We start from the raw sequence: 14,171 nt of genomic DNA on the forward strand, positions 1-14,171 counted from the left end.
AGTAGCTTTGCAAATGTTGCAAGCTTGGGCCTTGGGAAATTACCTTACTTGCGAATATTTATTTTGCAGGAAATTTCAAGGAATGTGAAGGCGGGTCAGAAGAAAGTGAGGTGAGAACATATTTCAGAGGAAGATCAGAATTTTACCGTTGTTAAAAAGACTTTGTTCGTGCACTTGAATCAGGTAGGGAAGACCACATGTTTTTAGGGCCAGGCTTTTGGAAGTCTTTGTCTGTCTGCACAGAACACAGAGCTGATGTGAGACATTTGTGCCATTGATGTTGTACTGTAGATTCCTCTAATGACTCATGAATAATCTGATGAACTTTTAATAATGCAGTTGTGAAGGTAAATTGTGATACTAGTTGTTTAATATTTCTGAATGCCTTGTTTTGTGTCTCACAATAACTTACTGAAAAAGAGAAAAGCTGGATCAAGTGGCTTCTCATCTTGGCATGACTACTAAAAATAAAACTGGCAAATTTTGATGTTTGTTGATAGAAGTGTTTTGATGAGATAGTGGAAGATGTTTATCAAGCAGAGATGCAATCAGGTGTTGCTCATTTAACTCTCCCCCTTTGAAGTATTATGTTCTGATCCATAATATATGTACATGTACATGTATACAGAAGCAGTCCTCCTTGTCCCTATCCCTGGCCTGACAGAGAATCAAATATGGCAAAAAAAACTGTAAGCCTCCTACCCAATCCAGCAGATGGAGCAGTACATATGCTGTTCAATTCTTTAAAAATGTAGCTCACAAGATCAGAAAGGAGAAAGGGGGCTGGATTCATTTTTTGCAGATCCACTTTTTCTACCGAACAGGTTTTGCAGCTTCTTAAAAGGGCTGTTTAGCTGGTGCTGTGATGTGTATTGATGTGCATCTAAACATAATACATGTCCATGTCCTCCTTGATCATACAAATAGTCCAGCATCCTGTTTCTCATGGTGCTTAACTGGAAGTCTCTGAGAAGCAGGGCATGAAGACTTGCCTTGTTGTGGCTTCAGCACCTGGTATTCAGTGCCTACTGACCTCTCAACCGAAAGGTTCCCTATAGCAATCTTGACTACTCTCCATGAATTTGCCTAATCCCTTTTAAATCCATCCTAACTAGAGGCCACCACCACACCTGATTGCTGTAAATTACACAAACTAGAAGGATGCTGGTCTTATCTACCATAACTATTCCAATGTTCATAGACACAGAGCCATAACAGGTAGGGAATCATTTGCAGTATCTCTGTAACCAAATGAAGGCAGCTCTAGGACAAACCTAGACACACCTCAGGAAAAAAAGAGGCAGTGCTAGTGGGTAAAGGATTAAGAAAATGGTCCCCAAATTCATGTTTGGATTAAAAGTGGATCCTGGGTCTGAAAAGAATGAAGATACCTGGTCAACATAAACTAAGAGAAATAGTAATTATCTTCATTTGAGCATCCATGAAAACTGGTGATGTAAATACCAATCTGAATACAAAAAGTAACAGCCAACAAAAAAGAAAAAGCAGTGAAGACTTCTGCTTTCCTAGTGATGTCAACTGAAGTCTTGTTATTTTGCCAGAAAATCCACATTTATGTTCTTTAATAACAAAGTGGACCTCTCCTCTTCCATTACTATCAAATATTTTGGGTTTCATGTACACGGTTTAATATTTTTTCTCTTTGAGTGGCCTTACTCTCATGTGTAACAATAAATGACAGTTAACATTTATTTATATGCTGTATCGGTTAAGAAATATCTCTACAAACACAAGTTACGTAGAAACAGCAAGTCAGAAATAGGATAAAACACCGAGGGAGGGGAAAACAGGCTGTAAATACATTTCAGAAAATGTGTTTTGATTTTTTGTCTTTTTCTTTTTCTTGACTAGCACCATCTGTACACAAGAAAGTATGAACATAAATGTTTGGATAATAAAGATTTGCAAGGCACTTAAGACAGTCTTCCTGTGTATTTTTACTTCAATGGTGCTCTCAGCAGCAGTCGGTCCTACATCTGCTCTTCCTCCCTCTACAGCTATTGTTGAGGGGTAAAGTCACTTCTGCCAGCAGTTCCTATTTACAAACATGTCCTTAAAGATTTCTCAAAGTGCTCTTTCAGGCTAGGAGATTCCACATCCTTATTTCTCAGCGTCTTTGCTTTTCATCATCATCATCATCTAGTCAATGTATGCACCACTCTTCAGCATAATAAGAGGGGGGAAATCTCTTCCACACACAGTCAAAACATGACACCAACCTTCATCCTCATTCTAGGTCTTTGGGGTGCTGTTCAAAAGGGAGAAAGGGGAGTGGCAGTAGTCCAAAATGTTCTCGAGGTTAATTCTTCACCGGCGCCCAGAAGTGATGTCAAAGCAGGTGATCATCATGAGGTGGGCCTTGCAATAGTTGACACGGTTCTCTAGTCGCTCAGTCACGCACTCGAGAGCCTCCAAGTACTCCAGGGAATCCAACTCAAATACTTGCTCCAGATCAACTGTGGGAAAGGAAGCAAAAGGCCCAGCACATTACCCAAATTGGTAGCGCAAGCCCTACATTGCTATTACAAGTGTGTGTATTACTCAAGGGACTGGATTCAAAGAACTGTGACAGGAAAGCGTTTGTGCAAGAAACAGGCAATGCTATGACAGGTAGGTTCTATAGCAGGCCTCAGTGGAAGAACATTGTTAGATTTGTTTCAGTTGTCCTCATACAATGCTCCTAGGTTCAGAAGTCACCATCTGCATGCAAGTGAACTTATGTACAGGCTCCGTTGAAAATGTTCATAACAAGTAATATGAAATTCCTTGCAGCACATAAAAAAAATATATTTTATGGACCTTTCACAGCACATAAAAGACTTAAGGCCACAATCCTAAAGCCACATCATAAGAGATGTGACAAAGAGGGCCTCCATCAGTGGGAAGGTGGAGTGCCTGGTACATCCACAGGAAGCTCTGTCCTGTCAGTGGTGCATTGTTAGTGGTAGGGCACGTTGACCCTCACCCTGAAGGGCAGAAACTACACCAGCCCTGGAGTTGGCATAGAGATTTTCCTTCCCACTGATGTCAAATAGCATTTTCTCAACCATGGGAGCTCACCACCACTTTAGGATTGCGCAGTAGCAGGTTGGCTGCAACACGTGCTTTTGTGGATTAGAGCCCTCTTTTTCAGGTGCCCAAAGTCCTATCCTTAGTGTTATTCTCTGCTCTAAGTAGCTAGCAGCAAAATCCTTTTCCTTTATAGTTGAGGTACCCTCACCTATTAATTTAGCCAGCTTTGGCTGTATCTTTTATACATTTTGTTTGCTTCTTTAGAAGAATCCTTCCTAATTTGAATATGGGATTCTTTAATCTCTTTATGAATGAGCTGTATGAACTCTATCCTTTTCTAGCTATATGTAAAAGGAAAAAACAGCAAATTAATGTCTTACATAAGCCATTTCAACCAAATTTGCCTGAAAGTATTATTTCACAGCAGGAGAGCAGATTTAAAATATAATTCATATGTCTGAGGGATCTGAGGGCAAAGGGGGGGGAATCTCATTTTCAGAAGCTCTGGAGTGAGACGCATAAGCGTTAATCTAGTGATGGCAATATTCCTCACTAGAATGCTGCATAATTCCTGGCTTTGACTCTTGAGCAAATAGGCCCACTTGGTTCCAATGTCACAGTTTAATAGGAATTATGCAGGAACATTTTTTAGAAATGCAGTCCATCCAAATCTGCTCCAGGTCAAACATCAGCACAGGCTTTGCTTATAAACATAGTAGTTCATGACTTAGCTACAGCACCAGTAAAGTTTTGTGTCAATAAAATAAACCAACTATAGGCAGTAAAACCTTACATTCACTGAGCCATTTATTAGGATCCAGCATCAGGTACTGTTTGGTCACTTCCAGCTCCCTCATTAACCACTCGTACTTGGCCTTGACCTCTGCAATTCGCTGCTGCCGGTGCTCCAAGATTTTCAGTTTAGCGTTGAAGCAAATCACCTCCTGCTCAATAAGATATATGAAAAGGAAAGTCAAGGGAAGGGTGTGTGAAATAAAGGCCAGATTAGATCTTCCCCAGCCAAATTAACTTTAATTTGGTAGCAACAATCACAGAAACTCAGGAAATGAAGCAAAAAATTAAAGAAATAGGCCTTTGACAATGAAGGGTTCATTGGTTATTGTGGTCTTTTCAACGGCAGATGACTTGTTAAAATATATTATTCAAATACATTGTAGTCCGCAATACATTTCATTAGATGCTCTGGTTGTTATGTCACTGCAAAAAGATGATTGCTTTAGGAAAAGTGGAAAAACTCAACTTTGAGGCTGCAACTCAGAGGGGCTGAGCTAGAAGTTAGATGTTCCCAACTCCTTATTTCCTTCACAGAAGTAATATAGGCATTTGTAGGAATATTCAGTGGTTATGACAAATGTACTCAGCCAATCAAACATCACCTCTTCTTCCTTGCAAATATACCACCTGATCAGTGTTTTGTCATGGCTGGTATTTAAAATCAGAAATGAACTAATCGGGGAGAAAACAGCCCAGGAGAGGTGAGGGTGTTATGCAAGGGAACAATAGAGATGCCTTATGTGCCTTTTCCTCCTGCTGGCCAATCCTTCTTGTAAGTATCTGCTTTCATAATCCTATTATCTTAGATGTGGGGTTGGGACCATCCATGAGTCAACAAAATGTTTACTTCTGCTGTGAAACCTCTTACTTCAGAATGCACCTATTGAGTAAATGCTGTACTACAAGGTAAGAGATCTTGCTGCAAGACCCACAATTTTATTTTATATAAACTGCCTGTAGAGCAGGAATAGCCAACGTGGTGCCCTCCAGATGTTCTTGTACTCAGTTCCATCATCCTTGGCCAATGGCCATGCTATTTGGGGGCTGATGAACATTTGATTCAGAGGGTGTTATTGCTGGCCACCCTTGTTGTAGAGTTCAGGCCATGTGTGCGCTTTGACACTCCTGGCTCTAAAGAATGGAAACCCAGCAGCTCAGCCTTTTGCCTACACAGCTGGCCATCTCTTCAGTGGTTTGAATTGCCCGGGACATTCACAGTTCTCAGACCAGAGACTTCTCATGCGTACCTTTGTGCAGAGCTCTCCTCTCTGCAAAGGTATTCAATTCTCTTCAGTGGGAGTCACAGCTCTATGCATATATGAATCTGCACATGGGGCTATTTGCTCTGATGAAGAGAACTGGAGCATGAGGAAGCTCTCTGTGTACAGAAGTAGACATGGATATGTGGTTTGGGAACCTCAAATTTCATCTAGGATTGTAGTTGCTGTGTGAATGCCAGAATTATTGGATTCTTGTATAGATTCTTCTTTTGGAGGTGTGAATTTGGCCAGGTATTCCATCTCTGTGAGAATTACATTTCTGTCTATTCTATTGGGTTTATTCATTTGCTTCAACCACCCCTACCTCCACCCCAAGTGAATTGCTGGACAGAAGCCCACATATATGATGAACAAGTTATAGTAAGATTGAATCAACATCTTCCGAGTTAAAGATCAGAAATAAATTAGGAATGCCTCACATTGTTGTCCCCCATGCGCCGTCGTTGGAGCCGCTCCACATCATCAATCTCATAGACTTTGATCTCAAAGGGCTCCCCCATTCCTCTCTGGGAACTTCTCAGAGGTCCATCTACCCAGCGTACTGCTGGGCTGGCAGGTTTCCTTATCGGAGATGTTGTGTCAAGGGATAAAGCTGGGATGAGTCTCCGTCTCTGAGAACCTAATCAAGGTCACAGTTATAAGGTTTTCTTATCAAAGGACAAAACTCTCATTCTTCTCTTCAAACAAGAGTTTACAACATGCCAGGAAACAAGACTGAGGAAAGCTGCCTCTTAGCTCTGAACATTACCATCAAATATACAATAATACTGCAGTCCACAAGTGCTGACATATCTGTAATATATCACTAAATTTATTTCCTGCAAAATTCTAGTGTTGTTTAGCACAGCATAATCTCACTTAGCATCCAGTCAGGATCCGTCTCTGGTCTGAGCAATGAGCTGCTTGCCTTCACCTTGCCCCACTCTCAACAGCTCAGGAACTGGGTCTGATAATTAAGAGTGAACAAATCTTCAGAGTATACATGATTCTCACAAAGAGACACAATGGGACAGAAGGGAGGTGAGGAAGTGCCTCAGGTAGCAAAATGTCTTGAGCCAATCATGGGTGGAAAGGGAAGCAAGCCTAGCAGGTGCAGACCCCATCTCTCCCTCCACACTCAATGCTTTGATAAACCCATGCAGACCTAAACATGTTTAACCTAGCACCACTCATGGTGCACTAGAATCATTCTTGTGGCATCTCAGACTGACTTACAGTCATAAACCACTAGCAGAAAGAGAACTATAATCTTTTGACAGATTGTTCCTTTAAAAAAAAAAAGTAGCATTTTTCACTGCATTTACCAAACAAGAGAACAACACCCTTTCACAATATTGTCCACCATACGAATCTCCACATGATTCCTCCTACAGTTAAGGCCAGAATTCACTTTGCTACTGCTTTTTAAATGTTTCTTACTGTATCAGGGGACTTTTGTTTTTCCTATTGATCATTTTGCCCAATACACTCAGGAACTGCTAGCCTTAGAATGACATGAAGGATTTTCTCAGGAAGGGAAGAATAGGAAGATGGCTAGCTAAGACTGGTGGAGGGGGACAGGTCCAACCCACTTCTCCTCACAAAAGATCCTCCCATTTCTATTATGTCCTCTTCTGGAAACAGACTCATATTTCACCTCCTGCTAAAGATCCAGTATTCTGCCTCTGTGAACTTGACTGACCAGAATCCTGTGTTTGTGTTATTTGGATCCTCACATTTTGAACTACATTTGCAACTGGTTGTTCATGTTGCTGTAAACAATGAACAAGAGTGTGAGGGGAAATGAGAAAAAACATTCCTCTCCTACCTGTAGAACAACAAGCAGAGAAACAATTCTCTCTTACTTGCAGAGAAGGTGATCTGAAACTCAATCTATTTTAAATAGGCATTGATTAATGAGCTGGTTATTAGTCTGGATACAGAAGGTATAGGGTGACTTAAGAGGAATTCCTGCTGTCCCAGAGTCCCTCTATTTAATCTCTGTGGTTTATCTGATTTCACTTGAGATGGGTTGTGTAAGAAAATATATCTATACAGTAGTGTTTTATGGTGAGTGCCACCAAGGTTTCATGATACCACAGAAAGGAAAGACTTAACTGGTTCAAACATACTCTATAGTGCTGAGCATGAACCAAATATACTTCTATATCTATATAAAACACACAGTGGACATCTGCTCTACAGCAAGCAGAGAGCAATGGGAGTTTTGGCAAGGTTATTGTCCATCTGTCTGTCTATCCATACACATATGCGCTTCCCAGCAAAACTCACCCTTATATCTCTATTTCTTTTGCGAACTGAAAATGAGTGAATCCCTCTTTATACAGTCTAACTGAATCAACTGCCAATCTCAGAAGGACAATTTTATTTCATCATGCTGTTAAGAACAGCATGCATTGCACCTGTTTCCGAGAGGATCAAGTAATTTGTTTTTTAAGGTTCAGATGCATTTGTTGTGAAAAGTCTAGCAAGACAAGAAACCTGGGCAACTTTAAAACAACAATGGACAACATGTGATAATATTCAGTTACACCACAGGGGTAATGCCACAGCTATGGGGTGCAAACTACATGACCACAATAAAAAGTTACAATAAAAAGACAAGGAAGGGGTTGGATATGCAACCACGTTGTATAAGATTATGCATGGTAAGTTGAAAGCAGATACAGTGGTACCTCGAGTTACAAACACTTCAGGTTACAGGCTCCACTAACCTGGAAGGATGAGAACAGAATTCGTGCAGTGGTGGCACGGCGGCACATTAGCTAAAGTGGTACCTCAGGTTAAGAATGATTTCAGGTTAAGAACAGACCTCCGGAACGAATTAAGTTTGTAACCAGAGGTACCACTGTAGAAGTTTTTTCTCCCTTTCTTATAATACTTGGAGTCATCCAACCCTGAACTACTAAGGACACACAAAAGGAAGTACTTCTTTTAAAAAGGATTAGGTATATTAATGGTGAACAGGACTATCAATGGCTCCAATCCGCTGCTAGAGGCAGCATGCCTTTGAATTCCAGTTGCTAGGAATGACAAGAGGGAGAGCGCTGTTGCACCCAAGTTCTGCTTGTAGGATTCCCATAGGCATCTGAACAGGATGCTGAAATAGATGGGCCATTGGCCTGATCCAGCAGGCTTTTCTTATGTGTCTCATAAAAAACAACAACTCGTATCCATCTTTGATTCCGTTTTCTAGTATTTCTACCTTATGACCCATCCTGGTGCCTTTTTCTATGGGCAAAGGTAATTGTAAACAACCATAGTCATGAATCCAAACCTTCCCTCATAAAGGGGGAGTGGAGTAATTTGATTCTACCCTGAAAGAGTCAGAATCATATTGCAACAGGTTATGGTACAGCATTTAAAGCCCTGCTACATGAATAAGAACATCTGAGTGCTGACCTTGATTTGAGCTTGGTAACATGGCTGATAGTCCATGTAGGTGCAAGACAGGATAGCAACAGCCAATGAATAAATGTGATAATCATAAGGAATTGGTGTAAAGTGTAAGATTAGAATAACATGGCCATATCCCCATATATATATTTATATGGATAGCATATCATTTTCTAATTAATCAAGGGGACTCAAGATATGGAGTCATGGAATCGTGAGACAAACAGCATATGATAGCTAAAAGCAGATAAGAATTTACATGAGGAGCAAACTAGGGCATATAGGAACATGCTTGGGCAAGAGTTTTAAATAGAAAGTTGATGCACAGAAGGGTGGTTTGTTTTGGTTTTTGTAAGAACCGTGTGGCAAATGTCTAAATGAGGACTGTAAGGGTGGGACACAGTGTGTTAGGGGTCCAGATTTGCTGATCAGAATGGAACAGCAAGACCAGTAACTGGGTGTGAGTTTATCACCAGAAGGCAAAGATCTGGGGAGCCAATTGGAAAGAGACACCCAAAGTGGGATGGAGACAAAGAAAGAGGATAAAAGGCTATGATCAGATAGATATAAGAGTGTGGAAAGTATTTTGTATGTGTTGACCATTTTCTGTATTTTTTACTTGCTCTCTATTCTGTTCTCAGACTCCAATGAACTCCAGGTTTGCATCTGCAAGCAGGATAGTAGCATCCCTGCTGGGGATAGCTGGAGTATCTCATGAAATAAAACTTTTACAATATGACTATTTTCTCTAGACTGACCAATAATGTGGACAATTCTTTTATTGTTCATGTATTCAGTGTGACATAAATGCATTATTTGAGACGAGGGAGGCAGCACTGAACATCATTTCACATGGGGGAAACTGAGTAAAATCTCCATTAATAAAACCCCCACATTTTTATCTGCCGTTATTTTATCAGTTGTTTAATTGTACCAAGCAATGCTTTCTGCCATCACCCCCAACCTCTCCCACAACCGCCCTGCGTTCCCTGGTCTAGCGTCATTAGTTTTGAGGCAGATCATTTAGAGTCTGTAAATGAGCAGTACTGGTGCAATGTCAGGAGGCAGTCCCTCATTGAGCATGGCAGATTGACAAGTAATTTGGGAGAAGTCCCAGAGAAGATGTAGGTCACAGCAGACAGTGTCCAACAGCTACACATCTCTAGCCAGCCATTGAATAGCAACACGCCTCCTCACCCCCATGCTTATCTTCACTGGGGCTGGATTTCAACACACTGTTGCTATGCCAGTTGTCTAATGCTATTGTGTATGGAGATGATTCTGAGCTGGTTATTGTCCAAGGCATGCCTTAAAAAAAATGAATTAGCTCAGTCCCTTTCCCAGCTTTCCTGAAAGAGAAGGGGTAGGGTCCAGACAAGCTAGTGGCAATTGTGTTCCTATAAGCGAATTCCTAGCCAGCCAAGTTAGCAGGTTTTATTTACAAGTAGTCTAATGGTGTCCAACTCAATCATGCATGTTCCACAGAGCCTTCAACATGCACAATAGCCCACTGCTACTTCCTCTATTAAATCATTCCTATATTCATGCGGTCGAAAGCTCAGTGCCAGCACGTGGTAGTCAAGCGTGTAAAAAATGATTACTCGGATCCCTTTCAACACAGATTTGCTGCATGAAATGGCCTGGCTGTGACCTGGGAAAATCAATGCTGTTGTTTTTAATGAACAAAAAAAATTGTGATGGGGCCCATTTCACCATCTCTGCTTTCCAGTCAGCAGTTAAGTGTTTAAAAGGGTCACCAAACACACAGACAGCAGCTCCTTTTGCTACTGTGAACATCACCAATAAGATTAAGAAATAACTTTTATGTATGAGTTGCCATCACTATTGCAATCATCAAAGCAAGTATGCGAGATGCTGCTTTGAAATGCGACTAAGTTTTTTTTTTAACCAAACACCGCAACTGCAATCCAACACAAGAGTAGCCACACTTCAATCTCTGGTGCCTTGCAGCTCAGCTGAAACTGGGAGTGAATTCTGGCACTTTTGGATGCAAAGAGAAATGATCTGCTTGTTTGTTTCTTCATTTTTGACAGCATGTTTTCTTACGGCATATTTTTTGGTATTAGAGCTAAAGGTCTTTAGTGTTTCACAGTTTCTGTTCAGATAATGTTGGAGGAGAAAGTTTTTCCTGTGCAATGTGTGGAACTCCTTTTAGTTTTTCATTTCAATTTTATATTTACGTCTGCGTAAGTATGTGTGTATTTGATATTCCATTATTAAAATGCACAAAGCAGGGAGGTGAAATTGGAAGGAATCAAAATACCTCTTGGTCCAACCCTGCCTACCTTCCCCTTTCCACACCTCATTGCAAGGCTGAATAGTCTGTGTTTCAGCTGCAATGGTCATGCAATCCAGATCAGAGTGTTGTGGAAGCATTGCAGTCAGGGGGATGGTGGAGACTCCAAATACGACACTTCTTAGTCTGCTTGTAGTAACTCATTATCAAGAAGCAACAGATGAAACTGAAGGCAGCCCTGTTTAGGGAAGTTTTTATGACTGATGTTTTAATGTATTTTTAATCTTTTGTTGGAAGGCGCCCAGAGTGGCTGGGGAAACCCAGCCAGGTGGGTGGGGAATGAATGAATGAATGAATGAATATAACAATAACAATAATAATACTATTATTAAAGTTTGGGTGGAATGGATCTTTTCAATTTGGGGTGGATGGCAACACTTAAAGACAACAGCTACAAAACACATTTGTTAGTATAACTATCTCCACATTCTATGCATAACTATTTTAGAAATTATTTTGTTGCTTCCAGTGACCCCGATATTGATAGATTCCAGCTTTCTCAGAAGATGCAATACCTCCCTCTACATTCATTCTCAAATAAACCTGGATTGATATTACAACTTATTTTCAAATATCCATTTTTGAATTTGAATCCTCTGTTCTTACAAATGACACTGTCCAGCATCCTGTTCTCACAGTGACCAACCAGATGCCTGTGAGAAGCCATAAGCGGAACATGAGTGTAACAGGCCTCTCTCCAGCTGTGGTATCGAACATCTGGTATTTCAGCCACACCCAACACGCTCCCCTTTGGGCACCACATAGGCCAGCTCTTTGGGAGAAACTGGCATTGTCAAGAGAGGTAAGTCTGGCCAATGAAGACTGTGCATGCACTAAGGAGCTGCAGAATGTGGAGCAATTGTTGGAAAAGAAAGAGGAAGAGGAAGGAGGAGCCTGAAATGCCCTGCTTGGAGGAAATGGCTGGCCGGAATTCTGTACAGAAGCCTCCCTTTTAGGAGGGCAGATACACACCAACACTTTCTTGCAGGTTCCACTTGTCTGGTTTAATTTCATTTCCTGAGCCCTCTTCTGCTTTCTACGAGCCACACTGAATTGAACAGGTCTCTCTTTCTAAGAATGTGGTCTTTGCTGCTATGTGACATGCAAGATCAGCTGAGGCCACGTTAAGCCCTACTAACCAAATCTCAGGAACCAATAGCTAGATTTTCTCTCCCAAAGCAGCCAACCATATAAGCTATTATATGCTCCAGTATCCCTGTGCTTGATCTCCCTTCCAAGTGCTCCAGCCCAGCCCTTGCCAGCAGGCAGGCAGCCAGGAGCAAATTACATTGGGGCCCTTTGTCCATCGGTAACAAGCTGCTCTCTAAAAGATTGACCATGAAGCCCCATTCTTTAAAAAGAAAAAAAAAAGAAAAAATACCCAAGCCATGCTGATTCTGCTGTATTGAGCTCTGTCTTGTGTACTTTGCACATTTTCAGTTCCGAGCTTGTTGCTTTACTGAAAAGCAAAAGCCTTAAAAATGAAAGTGCGCACAGGCAATTTTCAAACCTATGCAGCCACATGCTCCTAATGAAGGGAAATGGATTCTCCCTTGAACCAGTATTACAGTCAATAATTAGTCATAGTTTCAGGCAGACCCAAGAACCCTTTGATCTAGCTAACTATATATAAAAAGGGACCTGAGCCTGTTTTATACAAACCAAATAAAGTTGCAGGGAGGGGAGTTGCCTATGGAAGATCTTCCTTAGAAAACCTCATCCTGTTGCAAATGATACCCAGTCTGTGCTCGAGGGCTTGCTATGGATTAGAAACGCCACAGGAGGACAAGAACTGGAAGCCGATAAATAGCATGTATGAAAAAGCCAATGCATCTGTGAAGATTGTTTGAGAGCTTAAATGTATGTCTGAGAGCCTGTTGTATAATGTAAATCTAATCACAGGTTTGCCTTCTGTGGCCCTCTTATATTCTTTAGCTTCCAAAGACTCATGAGCTCATAGCATTGCACCTGGGGGAAAATGGATATCCAGACTAAGGCTACAATCCTATGTACACACCCCAGGTCTTAGTCACACTGAACTTTTGAAGAGCGATGAACAGAATTGCATTGCAAGAGAGTCAAATTCACCTCTGAATGAACATTGTAATACATTGGACCCTCAAGTTATGTACCGCTCTGGATAAGTAACTTTCGGGTTGCAAACGCGGCAAACCCAGAAGTTTTGCTGCACATGCATGCGCAGAAGCGCTCTGTGCACCGCAAGCATGCACAGAAGCGGCGCCTCCAGTTACGGACTTTTCAGGTTAAGTACGGACCCCTGGAATGAATTTTATTCGTATCCGGAGGGTCCATTGTAGCTCATTCTCATGCTCGTTTGGGTTGACTACGATTTAAAAATGAACACAATATTTAATATAATTACCTAACTGCCAATGACCTAACAGCACATGATCTTAACATATTTAGCTATCATGTCATTTTTTTAAAAAGTGATGGTGTGTGAGAGAGGGCTGCCTTCACCTTGGCAGCAGCAGAAACAGTTCTGAAGTGAGGGAATCAGACTCTCAGACGCCTAAGTGCCCCTTAGCCCCACCCTGGTGGAATAATCTGACTGTGGATGATCACTCTCAATCTGTTGTTATCAATTTTCAATTGGTTATGAATTACATTTGTATGATTGTGGTTATTATTAGAAGTTACTTTAAAAAAAAAATATGGTAGAAAGTGGCATATGCCTCAAATAAAATAAAAATAAGCCATGGTATCTAGACCACAGCCTGACCTCATTATCGGAAAAAGCATGATTCTGGCACAGACCTAGTTTCCAGAAAAGTGGTAGCACTGGATTATCCTTCAGCATAGCATCCCTAATTTTAAAATGGCAAAGCATGGTCTAGCCAAAGTAAAGACCTTTTGAATTCTGTACTGTTTTCAAGGACAGAGGGTGAGGGAGAGAAGCATGTACAACCTATTTGGGGGGAGGGCTATTGGGTTGTTATTTTTATCTTGATTATGTATTTTGTGGTTTTATATTTTGATTTTATTCTGTGAACCGCCATGAGACCTCTGGTTATAGGGCAGTATATAAACTCAATTAACAACAACAGACTCCAATTGAAATCAATGGGACATGAATATCCTGAACTGCCTGGGCCGTGTCCACAATTAGTACATTCATTGCCTTTCCCACTATCTGCTATGTTAAACCTGGTGCACACCAACCTTTGTCAACCTGGTGCCTTTCACATATTTTTTGCTACAACTCCCATCAGCCTCAGCCAGCACAGACTGGGGCTGATGGGTTATAATCCAAAATATCTGGAGGGCACCAGGTTGGTGAAGGCTGGTGAGACAAATAACCTTATAGCTTGCAGAAGCCAGCATTGTTG

The 14,171-nt window shown here is 41.2% G+C and overlaps 2 protein-coding genes across 5 annotated transcripts in view; one reads left to right on the forward strand and one right to left on the reverse strand.

The window, feature by feature from the left end:
- The window catches only part of SMYD3 (SET and MYND domain containing 3), a 359,336-nt gene extending 357,398 nt beyond the window's left edge, over nt 1-1,938 (forward strand). The window contains exon 13 of the transcript XR_013392181.1: nt 70-1,938. The gene's annotated coding sequence lies outside the window, so the exon portion shown is untranslated. The remainder of the gene's footprint in view (nt 1-69) is intronic.
- A 147-nt stretch (nt 1,939-2,085) lies between these two features.
- The window catches only part of KIF26B (kinesin family member 26B), a 267,176-nt gene continuing 255,090 nt past the window's right edge, over nt 2,086-14,171 (reverse strand). For all 4 annotated transcript variants that reach the window (XM_028724152.2, XM_028724151.2, XM_077925724.1 and 1 more), the window contains 3 exons: nt 5,528-5,727; nt 3,827-3,977; nt 2,086-2,477 (listed from right to left, as the gene is read on the reverse strand). In XM_028724152.2, coding sequence (XP_028579985.2) covers nt 2,329-2,477; nt 3,827-3,977; nt 5,528-5,727 — 500 coding nt within the window. In that variant the 3' untranslated portion in view covers nt 2,086-2,328. The remainder of the gene's footprint in view (nt 2,478-3,826; nt 3,978-5,527; nt 5,728-14,171) is intronic.

Source organism: Podarcis muralis, chromosome 3 (genome assembly GCF_964188315.1).
Source record: "Podarcis muralis chromosome 3, rPodMur119.hap1.1, whole genome shotgun sequence".
Taxonomy (NCBI): domain Eukaryota; kingdom Metazoa; phylum Chordata; class Lepidosauria; order Squamata; family Lacertidae; genus Podarcis; species Podarcis muralis.